At 39.9% G+C, this 21,277-nt stretch overlaps 2 protein-coding genes across 3 annotated transcripts; both read right to left on the reverse strand.

The window, feature by feature from the left end:
- Positions 1-727: 727 nt before the first annotated feature.
- LOC307265128 (guanine nucleotide-binding protein subunit alpha-14-like) lies at positions 728-7,808 on the reverse strand. Its single transcript, XM_080046715.1, has 7 exons — positions 7,595-7,808; positions 4,878-5,062; positions 3,831-3,985; positions 3,503-3,631; positions 2,681-2,792; positions 2,394-2,547; positions 728-1,924 (listed from the first exon to the last, which is right to left on the reverse strand). The coding sequence occupies exons 1-7, from the start codon at positions 7,713-7,715 to the stop codon at positions 1,734-1,736; spliced, it is 1,047 nt and encodes a 348-aa protein (XP_079902841.1). The 5' UTR covers positions 7,716-7,808; the 3' UTR covers positions 728-1,733.
- Positions 7,809-9,315: 1,507 nt separating this feature from the next.
- Positions 9,316-21,103, reverse strand: LOC307265126 (guanine nucleotide-binding protein G(q) subunit alpha-like; the record flags this gene model as incomplete). 2 transcript variants are annotated; one of them, XM_080046713.1, is made up of 8 exons in its annotated part: positions 9,316-10,830; positions 11,966-12,119; positions 12,706-12,835; positions 13,235-13,363; positions 13,661-13,815; positions 18,653-18,837; positions 20,421-20,577; positions 20,791-21,103. In XM_080046713.1, 7 exons carry the CDS (start codon positions 20,554-20,556, stop codon positions 10,640-10,642), a joined length of 1,080 nt encoding a protein of 359 aa, XP_079902839.1. In that variant the 3' UTR covers positions 9,316-10,639. The 2 variants fall into 2 exon arrangements, with proteins under 2 accessions (XP_079902839.1, XP_079902838.1); XM_080046712.1 differs by lacking the exon at positions 20,791-21,103 and having other exon boundaries at positions 20,421-20,601.
- Positions 21,104-21,277: the final 174 nt, after the last annotated feature.

Genomic DNA, 21,277 nt, shown 5'->3' on the forward strand with positions numbered 1-21,277 from the left:
CTGAAGAGAAAGACTAAGAGGTTTTCCATAGACCAAGGTTAAAGGAGCACTTCCAGGAAGTGAATTTCCAAAAGGTCGAAAATCAAAACAGCAGAGGCCAATCTACACTGACTTTTAGTCTCCCTCATGAAACAAAACCTCTTTCATTTACACTCTTCCTGCTGGTTAATGTCCATATCTTCCAAACTCTATGCCTCTTTATAATAACATGGTTTCTGTTACGAAATCCAATCTGATATAACCCTGATAGCGTCACTGATACCAAGCTGTTTTCCACAGACTGTGTAGATTCCCTCATGAAGGGTGAATTGAACTTAATTTGTTAAATGTGTGCAGTGCGCACTTTGTTACAGCATACAAAGCAAAGATGTAATACACATTTACAGAGTTATGATGTCTCTGTGTCCTGGATTACACCTGTACATCACTGCAGCAAGGTGAGAACACAAACCACTGGAGGCCAGCAAAGACACAATGTTCAGTGGATGCTAATTTACTCTTTAAGTCATATATTAAACGACAGTGCTTATACATTATTGGCATTTTCAGACAGATCTAGTAGAAATGGAATATAATATACATACATACCTGTGTTTAAATTGATACATACTTTTTTGAAAATAAGAGTTTTTTTATAACCCTGGAATGAGCCTCTACATAGCATAGGCCACCTTGCACTGCCATGTTTTCTAGCACAGAGCGGACAAATTAATGGCCTTAGGTGTTTTTATCTATAGTGGGGTTCTGCCATATAGCACCTGTTGAAAGACAAGATGACAGAGTGGTTGTCTTTGTGTGCCAAAACTTTCTATTTATTGATACTTATTATGCAATCGTCGGCATCCAAGAAAAGCTTTTTGTCCTTGAAGGCCACTGTAGCTATTTTACATTCTACGAAAGGTAGGGCATAGGAAAATAGCGTTGCAATCTAGAATCTCACCACTAGGTTCTGCTAAATACACACATTATCATATTACACACTGTACCTTTTAGCAACAATGGCAAAGTTGCACTATTCTAAGCTCACATGTGATACGTCACCATGAACACTGGGAATTTCTATTGGGCATTTTTAACTATTCGCTAACATTCCATGGACATATTCCTCGATTAAATAAGAAGATAATCTGTTGATTAATTGATTTTCCCCTAAGGAAACACAAACATGCATCAAAAAATGCTTAATAATTATGTAATGGAACTGAAACATTTAGCAAATTCAATGGGCACCTTCTGTGTTTTGATAACTGTTGTTTTTTAAAGGATTTACGATTGATTCCTCAAAAATACTCTATCAATAATGAAAATAATCATAAAATAGATTAGACATCGTCACACCAGTTATTGACTAATTGTCTGTCAGACAGCAATGGTATAAAAGTAACACGTCTTAAAAGTTCAGTCCAACAATTTGCTGGCATAGCAGATGTCCATTTATCTCTCGTAGTAATAGAAAATAGGCTCTTTTTTAACTACTTGTGGAGAGTTGTATGTTGAAGAAATGGCACATACATATACTGTCTGTGTTTTACAGTGGTGTGATAAATGTTCCTTACAGGACACTACTATCTGAATAGCTGTCTTTAGATGTTTTTGGACAAGCTCCAAACCGACACAATAGCAAAGCACATAACAGATAAAAATGTCGATTAAACAATGTGTGATGCACCAGAAAAACCCGCTTCCTCGCTCATAGAGGTGACACACCACCAGCTTTGTCCTAAGGAAGCTCGTTATTCGATGTTGAAATTGGACATGTTGCTTATGAAGATGGTGTCTTTGACATCGTTGAAGGCATGCCGGATGTTTTCTGTGTCCGTGGCACAGGTGAAGTGTATGAAAATAGGTTCATGGTACCCTTCGTGACGGTCCATGTACATTTGGGAGATGAAGTTTCTCGCAGATGTGGCATCACCCTGAGGCCCTGTGAAGTCGAACAGGGTCAACATTTAAATGGCATCTGTGTATTTTGAGGAAATGTATTTCTTAGAGATTACTTAAAGTCAAGCCCTCGCTAACTAATTAACTTCTCCCAACATAATAGGCACCCACAAGACATAAAAGTTTGTTAAAGGCAAATAATCTGTCTTCAAAACGTTTGTTTTATCTGACAAACCGTCCAAAACAGAAGGATATTCACTTGTAAAAATGTAATACAAAGAGGAGCAGCAAAATCCCACTACAGGGGAATCGCAGGAAGGATTTACAGAAATTATTAAAATCAGATCAAAATAGTTCCTTTTTGTTTATGAACTAATTTATTAATAGCTGAAGCTCAACTCAGAATGCTCAGGCACTAAAGAAATGACAGACAATAAATATGGTGCAGTAAATAATATTTAGTGATCTCTGTGGATGCTCTTTTAACACATGCACAGCCAAAAGAGACTAACCAGTGAAGGCAGGGAAGAAGGTTGCCAAATGAGAGTGTGCGATTTTCTCCTCTAGCAAGTCTGTTTTGTTCAGGAAGAGGATGAAGGGCATACCCCTAAACCACCTGTTCCCGAGGATCATCTTGAAAACGTTGAGGCTCTCTTCCATTTGATTCTAAAGAAAGAAGTGAAAAGGGGATGGTCATTGACATGAATGTATGGAAACAACAGAAGAATCACTCTGAGCAAATGTAGCCATGGCACAGGAAATCAAGAAGCAGTAGAGTTTTAAACATTTTTGACCTTACATCCTCGTAAAGGACCTGATCGTACTCGCTGAGGTCAGCCAGGAATAGGTAGCAGGTTATAGGGTCCAAATAGCATATCCATTTCCTTGCTACACTACTCCATTCAACCAACCTGTAAACACATAAAAATAAAACGTTTCCAGACTACCTAAGGAACAGTTGTGTTATTCGAGAAATGTTCTTGTTGTACCTATAGCGTTAAGTGCGATGACGCTAAATATAAAGCTAGTCGTTAGCTTAGCAAACAGCTAGCATTGCTCTCTCCAAAGCTCACTAATCGACAGGCTTTGATCTCATATAAGTGTCTTAATTCAGAGAAAATGGAAATGGAAAACATAAATTATGGTTTTAATGATACAATGTGTTAACTGGTACCGAACACGTAAAAGGTTTAATTTAACTGTTAACCCCGCTGTTCGCTAAACGTACGGGGCTGAATACGTCACCTTGTTCATTGCTCTGATTGGTCGTAGTGCTATCCAATGCGTGCAGTGGTATTTGAAATGCACGCATTGTTGCCGCCCCTTAAGTGGGAAGGTCTATTGATCATGGCGGCCCTGTATCTTTCTAGATGTGGGTCTGCATTTCCAGGCTATCAGGGACATACAATTAGTAATCATGTTTGTTGTTTTGTGTGTGTGTGTGTGTGTGTGTGTGTGTGTGTGTGTGTGTGTGTGTGTGTGTGTGTGTGTGTGTGTGTGTGTGTGTGTGTGTGTGTGTGTGTGTGAAGTCGAAAACTTGGCAAATGTTTTACTTTATTTTAAACTTTTCCTCATAGTTGTGATTGTGATGTGATAGGTAATAAAAAGCACAATACCCAACTTGAAAACACAATTTTCTATTTTGAAGCAGCATTCAAAGAAGCCCGAGGTGGGGGCCTTGACATTCAAGATGTCCTGCAAGGTGGGGATGTAAAGCGGGGCTGTGATTCTGTCCAAGTCATTCAGAAAACTGAAAAGTTAACAAAACAGGTTGCAGTTTAGTGTCCGACAGAGAGACATTTGAGCAATTATCATTTGTTATGTTTAATGAGTAGTCAGTACTAATCCACAGCGTTGAATTAAGTGCAAAATGAAGCACTGCAAGACCTGTAGTTATCTGGAGGAAAAATTAATTTTCTTTTTCATGTGGAATGTATAAAATGTCTTACTATTTGGTGGAGTCCAATAACTGGAACTCCCTCCCGCGGTCGTAGCACCTTTGGACACCCTGGTCGTTCCACACTTGCCTAATGGCATCCGCCTGCCAAGTCTCCAATTTGGCCACCTGATTTACCTCCACCTGGCTCAGCCTCTGTACGAGGCTCTGACACGCATGCACACACGCACGCACGCACACACACACGAAAATACATCAATGTCCCACTATTACTTTTACAACTATTATATGAACTGCCATGACATTTGGTACAGACAATCATGTTCACCTCAGGGGTTCATTGTAACTACTTTTATGAACTGTTCATTTCCCCTAAAGCAACATCATCAGGACCATTTATTTTATATTTTTTACCCAAGACTTTGGTTCATTGCCTTTAAAACAAATACCATTCAGCCATGGTTCGTGCTAATGAGCAAATGTTAACATGCTGAACTATGATGACTGTGGTAAACATTAGCTGTTAGCATGCTGACATTAGCATTCAGCTCGATACCCTGCTGTAACAAAGTGCAGCATCACAGAGCTGCTATTATGGCTTGACCTGCCCTGCGTTCCAATACCCATACTATCTACTATTTAGTATGGTAGAAAAAGATTTATGACGTTCCGATTCTTGTGGCCAGATTTAGGATTGGTAGAAAGACCCAGATGTCTATTACATCCGGCTGAGATTTTTAGTGTTGAAAACAGCACGCTATTTGGGCGATTCTGACCCATAATCCAGTGCGCACCTGAAGTGAAGTCACATCGACGGAGCCTCCATATGAAGACAAACAGGGATGCGACGGATATAAAAGCAAGAGGCAAGATCAAGGCACAATGTTATGATGAAATAAGTAAAAGTATGTCCCAATTGTATGCCTATGCATCCTAACTAGATTATTTTTATCGTCAGATGTAGTATGTAATAGAAAAAAGAAAGAGCATGCGATTCGGAACGCAGGGTTGTTATCTTGTCAGTGACACACTGAGCTTCATCAAGGAAATCAGTATTTCCTTAAAACAACTCTTTACTTTCTTTACTGTAATTTCTCACAATGTTATTTTGATCAGTGTAGTCAATCTGTAGAGTTCTCATGGCATCGATCAGTGCCTGGATGGCTGTGACTATGTTCTGAAACACCAGCTGAGTGAAGCCTCTCCTGTCAGCTTCACTGTATCCACTGCCATGGATGATCCTCATCTGTTTGATTAACGTGCTCTTCCCACTTCCTTCGTTCCCTATAAATGAGACCGGAGGATGAGAAACGGTCACCAGGACTGACCCTTCCATGATGCACATAATGTGTTTCTTTCATCTTTCCTTTTCGTATTGGCATGTTACAGAAAATAATGCAGCTTGGATGGATATTGAAAGGGAGATATGCTCACCCTTCAATCCTATAGAGGTTATATCTCAAAAAAGGTCTAATATCACAAACCCCGTACTTTTACATTCAAAGGATGTGTGGATTAAAGTCCATAAAATCTTTAAACTTAAACATACTGTACAAAAATATTCATCATTATGGCATAACCCTGATGTCCGCATTGGAAAAACATCTGTGTACTGGAAACAGTGGCACTCCAGAGGTGTATGTACTATTAGCGATTTATTTGAGGACGGAGTGCTGTTATCATACAATTAACTTTTAGAGCGATTTAACCTGGTGGGAAAGGATCATTTTTGGAAATACTTGCAGATACGGAGCTGTATTAGTTCCAAGCCATACAGTGTGGTTGATAATAATGTCATGAAGTATATGAAACTACCACCAGAAAAATGTAAAGCCTCCCAATTTTACAAGACTGCTAATGCTTCTATGTGTAATGATTCAAATATTATGAGATCGATTTGGCAGAGAGATATTGGTGGAGAAATTAAGTGTGATAACTGGGCAAATATTTTGGCTGATTGTGGTAAATATGTGAGAGAGGCGAGGGGAAAGCTCACACAATACAAGATTTTACATAGATACTATTATACGCCTTCTAAACTCCATAGAATGAAACTATTGAATGATAACCTATGCTGGAAATGTAAAACTGAAATTGGTACTTTTCTCCATTGTATCTGGGAGTGTGCTATGGTCAGGCCTCTCTGGACTAAGATTATTTTCATTTTAAGCAATTGGTTTGGTTCAGAAATTCCTTTAAGCCCAGAGCTCTGTCTATTAGGGGACAAATCTCAAATACCTAACGTATCGAAGTGTGACTTTTCTGTAATTATTGTAGGTATAGTAACGGCTTGCCGTGTTATTTTAAGACACTGGAAGATACCAAAAGCCCCACAAGTTGAAGAATGGGCCAATGCAATGACTGAAACTGTATCTTATGAATGCATGTTGAACCGATTAAGTGACAATTGGGGGGAGGGGGTATCCTCTTGGTAAGGGTTTTGGGACCACATAAAGGTGGATAGTGACCCAAATTAATACAGCCACAACTGCAAAGGCAGCTAACATCACCGGACCATGGTAACAAATGTATTTATTTATTTATTTTTATTTATTTTTATTTTTTTTGTCATTGGCCTGTTTTTGCTTGTGGGGTCTGACCATGGCACATTGAGGGGAGAAGAAAGGAGAATAAATATTGGCTCTTATCTCCACATGGGGGAAGTATCTAGATGTTTCTTATTATTTTACTTTTTTCTTTCTCTATTATTATTATTATTATTATTATTATTATTATTATTATTATTATTATTATTATTATTATTATTATTATTATTATTGTTACTATTTTTATTTATTTTTTATGTCACCATGAAAACAATAATATGGAAGCCATGAAACATGAAATATGACTTTGTATTATGAATTTGTATTATGAATTTGTATCAGATGTCCCTGTATCTATGTGACCACCTGTGAACATTTAATAAATATGTGAATTACAAAAAAAAAAAAAATCTTTCCTTTTCGTAGGATCGTAGGATTTATTTTTAATTTTTTTCAAATTTTTGAAAACACATGGAAAGCAGGTGTAATTCTTTATTTTCATTCATCTGAGGGAACATGTAAACTCTCCCATAGAACAATAACAGAAGTAGGACATGCACAAAAAAACGAAATTATCTCAAAGTCAATCAGTCGAAGCTGAACAGAATATAGGCATCAAAAGAGTATTTAGAAGTTACATTTTCAAAGTTTTGTTTTGTTTTTAGCCAGGCGAGTACCCTATGTTTGTGAGTAGGTGCATATAGCCTACTTGGTTCCTCCAGGGGTGTGAAAAGCTGCAAACCTTTAATTTATTTCTATAAAACTAATGTATTTATTGTATTTTTAAGTGTCATTTTTCTCCAAGTGTTTATAACATATTTTATTTTGTAACAGGAAGCTGAATGTTTGTGTGCAAGTAAATGTGGCTTCCCGCGCGCCCTCTGGTGTGTGTGTGTGTCTGTGTGTGTGTATGTTTGTGTGTGTGTGTGTGTGTGTGTGTGTGTGTATGTGTGTGTGTGTGTGTGTGTGTGTGTGTGTGTGTGTGTGTGTGTGTGTGTGTGTGTGTGTGTGTGTGTGTGTGTGTGTGTGTGTGTGTGTGTGTGTGTGTGTGTGTGTGTGTGTGTTTTCTTAGTGGTCAGTTTGGGCCTTTAGTGTGCAATGTGTTCAGTCTTGGGCGCTGGGTGTGTTTTTGTTCAATCCTTGCCTAATTCCCAAACAAACAAAAAATAAATAGGCTAATAATAACACACACCTATCTACATTATCAAGTGTTAGTGTCTCAGAAGGTGAGCCCATAGCCAAATTACACCATATAATGTATGACACTCACCTAAGACCAGCATCAACACCTCAAGTCTAAATGCGATTTTATCTCTGCGGAGCTGCTTCTCTATTTCTCTGTGTATCCTGCGACTTTCCGCTTCCTCGGCAGAGAGGCAGCATTCCGCCATAGTTGTGTAGCGTCCGAGTGTATGAAGAGACTAACTAAACTTAAAATCCACAACTGACCCTTGGGGCGTGAGAGCGTGACGGACGGGAGCCTATCTCCGTCAGGCCTATGTTTATTTACGCAATCCCTTTCCACTACCTCAGCCTCTTGCTTATATCTAGCCTACTGCGCATGCTTCATTTACTTGGAACGCTACAGTTGTTTTATATACTATCTATGAGTTGTAGCCTTAACGAGCTGCTTTGTGTTGATGTGCACCAGAGCTGACTAAATATTTGGATAAATGAAATGGATAGTGATCCCCCGCCCCCGATCTATCTAGGAAAAACTTTCTTCCCGTAACAAGTCAACTGTAGTTATTTATAGCACATTAATAGCTGCTCTATTTAAACAATATACACAAATACATTAGGCTATCATGTAAAAAGTAACATTAAGAGTAAACTTTAATAATTTTAATTGATATTATATATATTATTTATTTAATTATAATAAAGAACTAGTTCAAGATGCTGGGATAAAATATTGTCATCTACAAATGAAGGCCAAAGAGAAGAGGTGTGTCTCTAATAATGATTTGAACTGTTCGGGAGTGGATGCAGATCTTATTTTAGTAACTTGGCACAACTTGGCTACTGCCAATTTGTTCCAAAGTGTCGGTGCTGCTATTGAAAAGGCTCGATCACACCTGGTTTTGAGCCTTCTAACAGGTGTGTTCAGCAGCAGCCAGTCTTCGTCCTTGTGCGATTCCTTGCAAAGGCACCTGGCACAGGTACATGGCATGGGCAATAAATATATATAATAAAAACCTCAATCTCACGGTGTCCTAGGGTAGCTACACGAACACCTGTAGGCCTACATCACTGTAACAAGGTGAAAAGTCAAACCACTGGAGGCCAGCAGAGAGACACTTTTCAGGGGATGCTGTCACCCCCCCTCTCTCACACTCACTGACTCTCTCTCTCTCACACACACACACACCTTCTTTGTTTTGATAACCATTTGAGTATATATTTTTCAATGGATTAAGATTGCTTGATTGATTAGTGAAAAATATCATCATTAATCATTAATCAAAATAATTGTCACTTTGCCTTGCAGGTTTAGTGTATAATGGATTCTGTGTTTGGCAGGTTTGTATAACAGTAGAGAAGGTTTTGGTCTGGATTGATAAAATGGAATGTGTGTGCCTCAAAATATATTCATGCTCAGCACTAGTGCCACGTACTCCTGCCACATTACTTTCTGTGTCTGTCCTCCAAAAATAAAGCTTAGCCAAACAATATATCCCTGTGAACAACACTAAATATATGGACTTCTAACAGGAGTGCTGCTGCAGGCTCCAGCCAGATGGATGTGTCACAGAGAGAGAGAGAGAGAGAGAGAGAGAGAGAGAGAGAGAGAGAGAGAGAGAGAGAGAGAGAGAGAGAGAGAGAGAGAGAGAGAGAGAGAGAGAGAGAGAGAGAGAAATTTCAGGACTAACACAGCTCCAGATGAGTCGTCGGAGCAGCCAACAAGATAAACATTTAAGTGCTGGACCAAGTGAGCGGCAGCTGATTTGTAGAATGCAGACCAGGCATGAAAACTGCAGCAAATGAACAGCAACATGTCTGTTTATTTATCCAATCACATTAAAAACACCAAAACTGCATTAAGACATCGCAGTGACATTGTACCATAAATTAAACCCCTTCAAATTAGGCTTAAGTATTCTTAACAAGAAGGGAAGGGTTGTGTAAACATTAGTGCCATGGACTCACCCTCATCAGCTTGTTATTCATGCATTTCATACCCTTGAACGGCATAGGAATTAAGATCAAGAATACATTAGTTCAATGCCTTAGAAATTACTTAACAAAGCAGTTCTCTCTTCAACAGTTCATTTCTACACTGGCCTTGATGCAAGCTAAGACATACTGTACCATTTGAGATTTACAATATGCATTCAGATAAATAATGGATGTTCTAAAGCCATTTTAGCATGGGATCTTCAGGCCAGAAAACTACTTCAAAATCCAACCGAATACTCTTTGAACCAGATACACAGTTGATCGTAGAGCTTTGACAAAATACAGAAAAAAAGAGAAATGCTAATATAGAGAGTAGGATTCCCTTTGAAATATGTTGTTTAATACTTAATACATTAATGCTGTGCTCACAAAGGGTGGTTGTTCGACTGATTAATGAAATCTTGGACAAACGCAAAATGTTAAGGATGTCAAAGGTTGTGGAGATGGTAACAAACAACTAAATGAGACGCACACATACAGAATATAAGTGTGAATGCACAGAGTGTCAGCCAATATCTCTTATAAAGTAAATGTGCACTGCCATTAGTGTTAATAAATACTCGTTTTCCCACTAAGTCGGGTACAAAATCATCCTAGCCTAGCCTAGCATTTCAAACTGTTTTCAACTTAAAAAAAAAAATAACTATGGACAGCTTGGGCAAAGGACGTGAGGTGAGGTGCTGCATTGCAGTTACTCTCCATTCACTTCCACAGATTCCCTGAAGGAGAGACCCAGTACATTTCGAGTCCTCAGAGGCTTTTGAGGCCACCAGAATACTCCCCCTCTCCATCTATCCATGTGCATTTATACCGTTACTGCTCGAATACCATCACGGAGAGCTCCATAAATTCCAGAGTGCATACTATAACAGACTCTGCACTAAGGCACCACCGTTAATTGTCAGGACACACTTCATTATAGTCGGAGACATCCATTTTCAAAGAGCCTAACAGAAAGAAAATGTGAAATACATCAGTAGTACCGTTATTTGGCGACAAGCTCTGTAGCTTCTCAATTTCCTGTTTTTGAATTATAGTGTTTCAGCAGCAGTGCGAGGCAAACTGAATCACCGCAGAGCTCCCCTGACGGCCAGCTGTACAAAGCCGATTGAATTACAGCCGCGCCGCCGCCGCTTTAAACCAAGTTGTAGACTTCCAGGTTGCCCCGCAAGATGTGGTCCTTTACCACGCGGAAGACAAATCGAATGTTGTCTGTGTCCGTGGCCGTGGTGAAGTGGGAGTAGATGGTTTTATCCTCGTTTGGATTGAGACCGGAAAACATGTTTAAGATGAATTGTTTTCCTGCTTTGACATCCCGCTGGGGACCTGAAACAGCACATGAAAGTCACTGTAGTGTTTTCAGTTGACACATTAAAGTCAGGCTACTGCTGTGATATAAAAATGGTTACAGCACATTCAGGTTACAAAGAGAAATGGGGAGTAACCAGACTACCTCTTACAACGTGAAAGGTGAATTCGCAAGCCATAAAACACACCCTTGATTAATAAAATACAAGCTGCCAAAGAGGCACTAAGCCTGGTTTGACAAGACTTTATAGTTATGTATTGCTCTGCAATAGACATTTCTGCGTCTGTTTGCTTTACTTGCTTCTGTTTCGTTATATTTGAGCATTTCCTGTTATTGCATAATTACAATTTATAGTTAAAGACATCCTCATCTGGTGACCTGACTGAGCAAATAAAATGGTACCACAATCAGAATAAAAACCACAAAGTGTCTTTAAAGCTATAGTGCGTAACTTTTCATATAAATAAATGTTGGTTTCATTCAAGCCAATCAAGTTGACACAAAGTTGATTAAGCCAATCAGCTCCACAAAACATCTCTGTATTTCTCATATGGTAGCATTTACAAACAAGTGTCATCCCCCGTCACTGGCGCAGGAGCTCAGGAATTTCCGAAGAAGCGCCCAAGAAATGTTACAGTTGTTGACTCTACAGCTAAGAGAAATCCATAAGGTATAAAATCCATGTGCAATCACAGTAAAGTTAAATTATGAAGATGCACTGACAGTGTTGTTGTAATTACTTAGAATTCCTCAAGGGGGCAACAGAAGTTATGCACTATAGTTTTAAGAGTGTTGACCTGTTTGTTAACTTTTGCGATTAACCCATTGATTTGTTTATCTGTAACATGCAAACACAGTATAACTTAAAGTTGGCTAACATTAGCCACTATATGTTACTACTGGTCAAACCAGACCAAGTGGGCTGTGGCAGCAAAATCAATGAATTAAGCAAGGGTGTGTTTTATTGCTATTGCAACATTTCACCTGCAAGAGTAATTTGTGCTATTTCTGCAGTTAAAAAAACCCACCTAGTATCATTTTAAAGACACAGCAAATCTTAATAACCCAACAGCAAATAGAGATGCTTTAATGTGGTATTCAAAACATAAATACCCTCATGTTCAGCTGCATTTTTGATCAGTGTCCTCTTACCATCATACTCAGGGAAGTAGTCCACCAAATGTGAGTGCATGATTTTCTCCTCCAGTAAATCTATCTTGTTGAGGAACAAGATGACCGAGGATTCTTTGAACCACTTGTAGGTTATGATTGTCCGGAACAAGGCCATGCTCTCCTCCATGCGATTCTTTGAAAAACACAAGTGTGTAAGCGTGAGCACACATATTAAATAAGGACGGCAATACTTTGGCATTGATTGTCTGTTTGAGCAAATTCAATTGTCTGTAATCTCATCAATTGAATGAGCCTTGCTTCAAAAGGTGCACTTTGCTGAACAGAGCGACTAAAGAGCTCCCCCTGCAGATGAATATGGGTACTGCCACCAAGCAGGGTCAATATGAGGTTTATCATTGTGACGAGAGAGAGAGAGAGAGAGAGAGAGAGAGAGAGAGAGAGAGAGAGAGAGAGAGAGAGAGAGAGAGAGAGAGAGAGAGAGAGAGAGAGAGAGAGAGAGAGAGAGAGAGAGAGAGAGAGAGGGATGGAGAGGGAGAGGGAGAGGGAGAGACAAACCAGGCTAGAGCTGGACTGTAAAAATCTAGGTCATTGTCACCACCGTAAACAAAAGAAACAATGTCCCTTTGTGTCTCTCCCTGTGATTGATTTTTTTTGCTTATCCCACAGTGAGCCCCCTTTATCCCCATGACTTTACAGACTAACAACCTTTACTGAACCAGGTTAGTTTATTATTTTGCAGACAGCAGCTCGCTCCTCACCTCATTGACGGACTCGACGAGAACCTGATCGTACTCGCTTAGTGCCACCAGGAACATGATGGAGGTGACGTTCTCAAAACAGTGAATCCACTTCCTCCTCTCTGAACGCTGCCCACCCACATCCACCATCCTACAGGCACAAGGTCAAGCCATCATTAAAAAAAATAAATAAATAAAAAATTAAAATTAAAATCTACATATTAACAATGTACAGCCAAAATATCTATCTAATGCCCCTTTTCCACCCAGGCAGCTTGGGGGCTGGTTTGGAGCCTGTGCCCAATCTAAATCAGCAATTTGCTTTTCCACAGTGAGAGAACCTGTTTCCGGACAGAAAAAGTGGTGATAGAGTGGCACCAACTCTATGCTGGTCTAAAACTGGGACCATCTTAAATCAAGGGCCAGGGGCGGGATTATCAAGACCAAGCAGTCCAACTAAAACTCAGTGACTGGTGCTCCGGTCTAGAACTGGAACCTGGTTCACGTTGGTGGAAAAGGGGTAAAACATATCACAACACAAAACACTCACCTGAACACCACATTCTCCAGGTCAAAGGGGTATTCTATAATACCCGTTGTGGGCACCCTGACCCTCAGGACGTCCTGCTGGGTTGGCAGATAAGCAGTATCTGCAATTCTGTCCAAGTCATTCAGATAGCTATTAACACAGGAGGACAACAAAGAGTTAAGAAAACAAAACAACTAGGATGAGAGTAGTGGAAACAAAAAGACAAAGGAAGTGATTTAAGAAGTGGATCTTTCTGTTTCAACCACTTTATTTTGACTAATTCCTCTGCGAGGTTTTGAATTGTGTGTCTATGCTTTAGAGCCTTTTGTTAATAGGCTTTAATTGATCTAGCCCTTGAATCTGAAGGATCTGAGTGCAAAGACCATAGGCAGATCAAACAGTGGAAACTATATGGCAATGAGGAGTTATTAGTTTGTTAACACTCACTACTTGGTTGAGTCGGAGAGCTGGTATTCCCTCTTCCGATTGTAACACTCCTGAATCCCCGGGTCACTCCACAGGCTCTTGATTGCATCCACGTATGGGTTTTTTAACGTTGTGACTTTCTCCACAACAACTTCGCTGACAATAGAGGCGTTTGCCTGAACAACAACAGTATGACACATTACATCGAAATGAATAACATAAAATTGCAACTCAACAATTATTCTCATGTGTGTTCACATTAATAATGAAACATTTTCTGACTGCATATAACATGTGGACCCACAATTAAATCGTGCAAACGCTGCAAAAGTATTTTTTATGGTATTTTATGGGCAAAATTAACTATTACTCCAAGTCTCTTTACTGATACATCAATAAACAGCCATATTGCAGATGGGGCTTTTGCTTACATACTGTAATAGTCATTAAGTTGATGGGCATGTGTGTTTGATGTTCGGATGGTTTCTTCCACCACTACAGTGATAAAAGTTAGATTTTGAACCTGCCATGATAAGGGTTTAAAGTTTAAACAGTTTATTACACACCACTGTAAACACCAATGAAACCAATACTATCTGAAGAGCTGTTTGGTGAGTCATATTTCTACACAGAATATAGAAGTGTTAAGGAGTAGTTACACTTTTTAATCTGTTGTTGACTGAAATTGCTTTCAGAGATTGTATGATCAAAACAACCTGAGAAGTTTATTTCTAGCTATATTCTTGGGGAGGAAGCCACACCCTCAGATTGCGTGTCCTTTTTTGTGCATGTTATAAAATTGATTTCATGGCCCCAGCTCCACTACTGTTATGCTCCCACTCTTTTATTTGGAGAAATGATTGGACAATTGTTGAGGGTGTCCTTAGAAAGTGCTGTGCCACTGCCAGCCTCCTGTCTTCATGACTTTTAAACTGGCTTCTCGTTTCTATTTTACGATTGAAATGACAACTTCCAATAGCAGATTTTGCCATCAGCCCGATTAAGATAATTAAGCTCCACAAGTCAGTTTAAAAGTTTTCATCTGATCTTTGCACTGTATCCAGCTCCCTTGGTTTGAAATTAAATGTACAAGTAAGTTATGGCCATAAACAGTACATGATATCATGCTAAAAGACTTTGGCTAAAGCTAACAGGTCCCAGGGGAAAGTCAGCATCCTCACTGGTAAGGATCAGTGCAGAAGACGTGTCAATAAAGAAACAGCATTCTTTTTGAATTGCAGTGTAAAACTTTACACTAGTTTTATAAATATGACGGAGAAACATATCAAGACTTTCATTTTGTTTTAACATAACCCTGTTTGGCTGCATTGCTGTGTACACTCCAACAGGCATAACAGATTTATGATATTTGCGGTTAACATTATGAGAATAACTTTTAAAAGGACAAGGACTAACCTCTGTCTTTGGATGGTATTACAAAAATCTTGGCTTGCTGGATAGAAAACCTCCCCAAATCCAATAAAAAACAAGACTGGGCTGCTAACATGACCTTACACTCCAACTTCCAACACAATAGGGAAGTAGCACGCACACAGTGGATGTGCTATTGTGAATGGGGCTTTTGTTTTAAAAGAGAAACCTGCAGCCCCAACAAAACATAGTTAGGTAATGATGTGCTGCGTGACCTTGAAAGAAACACTTTGCTGTAGGTAGTAAGCTAGTTAGCCAGGCAAGCTTAAAACACTGCAGTTCATATTAGGGCTGATAAAGACTGCTTTTGCTCATGTTTGTTTGGTTTTGGAAAGGCCAAAATGAAAAGAAAAAAATCCAAACTCTTCAAATAACAGAGTATCTCTCACAGGCCGACATCAGGGGCTTAATGCACGGGCTTACCTGGGCTACCTTAATATAGGCCTCTGATCTAAGAAGGCCCCGAACATTGTCATTTAAAACAATACATTATTGACTGGCTCATGATAGGCCCCTAATCTTCATAGGGGGGGGAGGGGGGGGCGTACGGAGATCAGGGGCCTATCATGAGTCAGTAAAGAAAAAGGAAAGAAAATCACATTATTTTTGGCCTATGAAGATCACCAGTACATTTGTTATTTTTTTTAAATAACATTGTTAGGGGCAACGCAGATCAAGGGCCTATATTGAGTTGAGCCAATAAAAACAAAACGAAGAATTCAAAGAGAGAAGTAGCTTTGGGATAAGGGATTATTTAAAAAAAAAATGGAAGGCTGACTTGACTGACTGGATTTTTTAAACCTTTATATTTTTGTTTCTGCTTTTTGGTATTTCTGTGTCTCCAAATCATTCCAGAAAATAGTTCTAAATAGCTCACATAGGACACAGTTGATTTAGCCTTAGTTTTCCTCTCAAAGTGCACCAGATTGATAGCCTGGCATTTCCAGACCTGCCTCTAGGCGCTGGCAAATTGAATTTGCTGTGCCTGTTGGTCTGGACACTCTCCATTGAAGCTTTTTCAAAAAGTCCAGAAATCCGGACTCACGTTTCAATTGGTTCTATCTGATATGGGCGGGCCAGAGCCCTCTGTATGGTACTCTGGGGCGGACGTAACCGGATGACGAAGTGCTGGGCATGCGCCGTCGAAGCCGTGATAGTAAACATCAAAGATGGCTGTGGATATTTAGAGATGGCTTTGGCCTCGACACTTAACGATTTGGAAGACGGCACTCAAATCTTTCATTAACAAGTAAGAGGAATGTTCTGTTTTGCCGACCGACCACGGCAAAAGTTTAATTTAACAGTTAATCTTAAAGGCGGGGGGCGTGGGGGGGGGGGGGGGGGGCTACGAAACCTCTCAGCCCCGGGGCCTAGTGGCAGGTTAAGGCAGGCCTGGCCGACATGGACAATATTGGACAATCTCTGTTTGGGGGAGGGGAGTGGCAAATAGTCACTTGGGATATTGGCTTTTTGACTTCTCTGTCCTACAGCCATTTAATTAATAACATCCGCATTCTCAGAGACAAACACTAATTATTTGGAACAGATTACCACGTCAAATAAGATATGTTTCCAATCTTGAACAATTCAAATCATTATATAGTGTGTAACCTTTTCATATAAATGAATGCCTGTTATATTCAAGCCATCGCCAAACGAAGCCAGATGAAGCCTATCAGCTCCACAAAACTCTCTCTGTAATTCTCAGTATGGCAGCGTTTACAAACTGGTGTCAGTTGTTGATTCTACTGCAAAGTAAAAACCTGCATGTACAGCAGAAATGATCAAATCCATGAACAATCACAGAAGGCCCACCTAATGTAGATACGGCAACAGTATGTTTTTAATAACTCAGAATTTCTCATGGGGGCAACAGAAGTTACACACTATAGCTTTAAAGACCCACCTCTTTGGCGTATCTACCTAGATGAGAATGTTTTATCCCAGCATATTCTACTAGTACTTTTACTATTGTTTTATGAGATCCTAAAGTTTACTTTTACGTTTTTACACGTTATTTTATGATGTATTTTGTGTCTATTGTTTTACCATTTTTACTGTACTGCACTTTGGTCTGCCTTGGCAGTTATAACTGTGCTGTATAAATACAGTTGACTTGACAAACAGTGTCAGGCTTCCAAAGAGAAAAAAAACCCTACTGTTGACACAGGGAGTGGGCCCTTCTCACATTGGTCTCATCCTTTCCTATAACTTTAACTAATGTAGTTTATTTGGGTGTGCCAGTAAATTCTTGTGATTAATAAACTCCTGTCGTTGTTGTGAGAGGCACCGAATTCTGAATGATTAAAGCGGCTACGAGTAACATTTAAATATCTTTTAAACAGCCTCATGTTTCCTCTGATAATCATAAATTACCTTTAACAGCAAACGAGACAATCAGTGCAAAGAAAGACGTTTTTATATAGTTTTTATTACTGTTTTTGGTCTGGTCGCACACCCAGTCCGATTTTCGGTTCGCTCGTGCAGGCTCTATGGTCACATATCCGTATTGGTCGCAGATTTCAGTGTGGAGCAGCAATGCGATTTGAGAAGCCTATCCCTCCAGGTGAGGGAAGGGGAGCAGGAGCCTTGTTTGAGACAGTTATTTGTCGTCATAATGACTGATAACGGGGCTGAACCATCAAAAAAAAAAAAAGAGAATGCAATGAAGAAAAGCTAAAAGGGAGAGTGATATAGGCTACGGGCGGGACGAGGGCGTTGCCAAGCAACGTGTATACAATTTCACGAGAGCTAAGCTAGACTGCAGTGTTTACTCCTAAATGAATGAGCGGTTGGTACTAACACAAAGTTTGCTTTGCTTCACCATCATCAGATAATCATTATCTGAAATAGTCATTATTTACATCAACAACACAAACACATTACCTCATCGTGATCCATACTAACTGCCGTCTCTCGTTCATTCGCTTTCTGTGAGGACACGTAATCTTTCAGCTCCGTGAGAGAGAGTAGTTAGGTGACGCTGCTGCATCAACTCATTGCAATCAGGTGTGTGTAGCACTGACTGGCATTAGTTGATGCAGTGTCAAAACCACTCTCACGGAGCCGAAAAGAGTCCTCACACTTTCAACACACGGACATGCACTATATTGCGCCCTTCTCAGTTCACACTCGCACGCCTGGCACGAGCTAGAAAACAGCTTTGCGACAGCGCGCGTCGTAAAAATAATACCGCTTTTGTCCAAAGGGGACGCCAACGTGCCATGTTACTCGTAGTGGCTTTAATGGGAAATTCCCTTCCTGTTTTGTCTCTCCCTTGTGTTTGGATCAGGAGTACCTGTCTCTACACGCCTGCTGTCTAACTACATGTGCACTTCCCTGTATGTATGACAAAGCTCTCTGGCGGCCAGGATTGCGAAAGTAAACAACTTCATTGCAAATTACTGCAGGCTCTGTCAGTGTCAGAGAGTTAACCTTGCACAGGATGGGTTTTACCACATGCGTGCGTGTGTGTGTGTGTGTGTGTGTGTGTGTGTGTGTGTGTGTGTGACAAAAAACTATTTCTAAATCTGTCTGCATAAGGAAGCAAAGAAATGACGAAGAAACAGCTGTTCAGTCTACCTTGTTGTGTTCATACTTGTAGGGGAGGTGTAATGTGTTCATGGCCTGGATCATGGCCTGCATGGCAGTGAAGATGTTCTGGTAGACCAGCCTGGTGAAGCCTCTCTTGTCCTCCTCAGAGTATCCTCGACCATGGATGATCCTCATCTGCTTGATGAAAGTGCTCTTCCCACTCTCACCAGTTCCTAGCCCCCCCCCCCCAACAGACATAAAACGTATTTTACTTTTTCTTTCTTAATTTTGTCCAGTTGTTTATACATCTGCAAACCTAATGACATTTCACCAATATCAGCTTTACCTTGTATTTTGCAATACTAAGCCGACATGCCAAAGAAGGATGATGAACACAGTATACATTATACCTAGACATCAGAATTCTAGCATAGTCTTTGTGAGTATGTTAGCATGCCGACATGAGCATTTAGCTCAAATCACCACTTTGCTAAGGCATCACGGAGCCGCTAGCACGGCTGCAGACTGTATGCACTTAACAATTCAAGACTTCTTTAAAGTACACAGCCACTGTTTGGATCACATCTGGACTTTGAACCTTAAAAGGGTGGGTACTCTTTCAATAACCACAACTAGCGTGACTGCCTTACACCCTTAACTTACTCAGAGCAATAAAATGTTGCCTCCTAAATGATACAGGGATGCAAGCATTTATTTATATACCACGACGGGTATAATGTGTGTCTACTCAGTAGTAACTTATAGGCTTTGTCATTGGTGGAATCACATACTATACTTGAATATAGTTTCAAGGTTCGTGTACTATAGGTTAAATATGTCTATGTTCTACTCTATTCTTCTGTTATTAGCAGAGATTAATATTTTATTTTGCTTAACTACCTTTTATCGGACAGCTAGTGATAGTTACTAGTTAGTAAAGATGTAACAAACACAATGAATGAGCTGTTAATAGTTTTTTTTTTTTTTTTACAAATTACGCTCAAAAGTTTTATAAAATACTTTAGATCAAATCCAACACAACCAGCTACAACAATAAAATTCAAGTTACACATTAATGCAATAGTCATATTAATCCAGTAATATATGTGCTATTTTACTTAAAATGTCAAATGTAGCATTTAGTTGATAATACTTATATGATCCATTTAGAATGCTGATGCAATGTAGCAGATAACAAGATGTTTTCAGTTCAACCAAAAGGGATTTCCTCTCAAAACTCGTAATATGTTTTCATCTCAATAACTGTTGAGGCTCAAAGTAATAAGTGATGTCAGATATAGAGAAAACACATTATCTTATGCATTAGGAGTACATAATTGGCTAATGATTGTTATATGTTCACTTACTCCAGGTCTTTTACTTATATGTTATGGAGTACAACATTGCACATGGGGCTACATTTTACTCCAATATTCATTTACCCACTATAGTTACCTTACACACCAGGATTTTACAAACAAAACAATAATGCTCATTTTATAAAATAAGGCCTCCTCCCCAAAAGAAAACTAAACACGAAACAAAATTAGCTTGGACTCTACCATAATCAAAGCAAAATGCTCCTTACATTTTAATGTATCAATATTAATAATACAATAGATGTAACATCCTGCATAACTTCGATACTTTCAATACATTTTGTTGCCAATAGGCAACTTGAAGTATTTTTTATAGGCTAGGCGTCTGCTTCTTTTACTTCATTAAAAGGATGTTTACACTTCTTCCAGCAATGTTTATAGTTTGCCTTCCAAGTATTACCGTAAAAGACTGTATTCCCCTGTTCCTTAGTCCTTACCCAGTAAAAGCAGCTTGTATTCCCGTCGGGAGTCCCTCTTGTCCCGGCGGAGCTGCCTCTCTATCTCATCGTTGATCCTTCGAGCCTCTTTGGCCTCCGGGCTGAGGCAGCAAGCCCCCACGGAGCTCAGAGTCATTCCTCCTGGAAAACACGTCCCCTTCCACGGAACAGACACACACATAATGTTAAATTACACAGAAGGGTTAACAACAGGGGGGGAAAGGCCCTTAAAGATCCTGAAGTCAATACATATTTTGATAAACCCCTCCAAAATCACTGCGTGCGTTACTCTCCCTAGCTAGAAACAAGGTTTAACAAAAAGTAAATTTAAGGAAGTAAAGTCATTCTATCAGAGGCTGTTCTGTATTACCTTGTTCCTCCTCTCCAGTGCAGAGGAAACTAAGTTTGTGCAACGAAACTTGCAAAAACTGAAGCAAGCGAGCGAGTGGTTTACTCCTGATAACTGCAGCTCCGGGGCGGGCGTGGTGGGCTGAATATGGCGGAGTTTCACTTCATAGCGCCACAAAAACAAAACACAGAAATTTGCTAAAAAGTCATTCTCCAGGGGGTGACAGTAACAAAAGGATTCCCAAGTCACGCCACGTTGTATGTCTTGGCTGCAGGAGAAGCTCGGCTGTATCGTTTCCTCTGCGTCCCGTTGTTGTCCGTCCTGTGCCCCGGTATCCTGGGTGAAAGAGCCAACAGACTCGAGCACCATGTGACTGACAGACAGAGGGCTGCGCTCTGATGGGAAATCGTGTGGGCTTACACTATTACATTATGGGAACAGATATCCGGCGTTAATGCATGCGAGCTAGAGGAGCAACCCCCGGTAGACACAACTCACCTTCACTGGA

Source organism: Ammodytes marinus (genome assembly GCF_949987685.1).
Source record: "Ammodytes marinus genome assembly, chromosome: 18".
Taxonomy (NCBI): domain Eukaryota; kingdom Metazoa; phylum Chordata; class Actinopteri; order Uranoscopiformes; family Ammodytidae; genus Ammodytes; species Ammodytes marinus.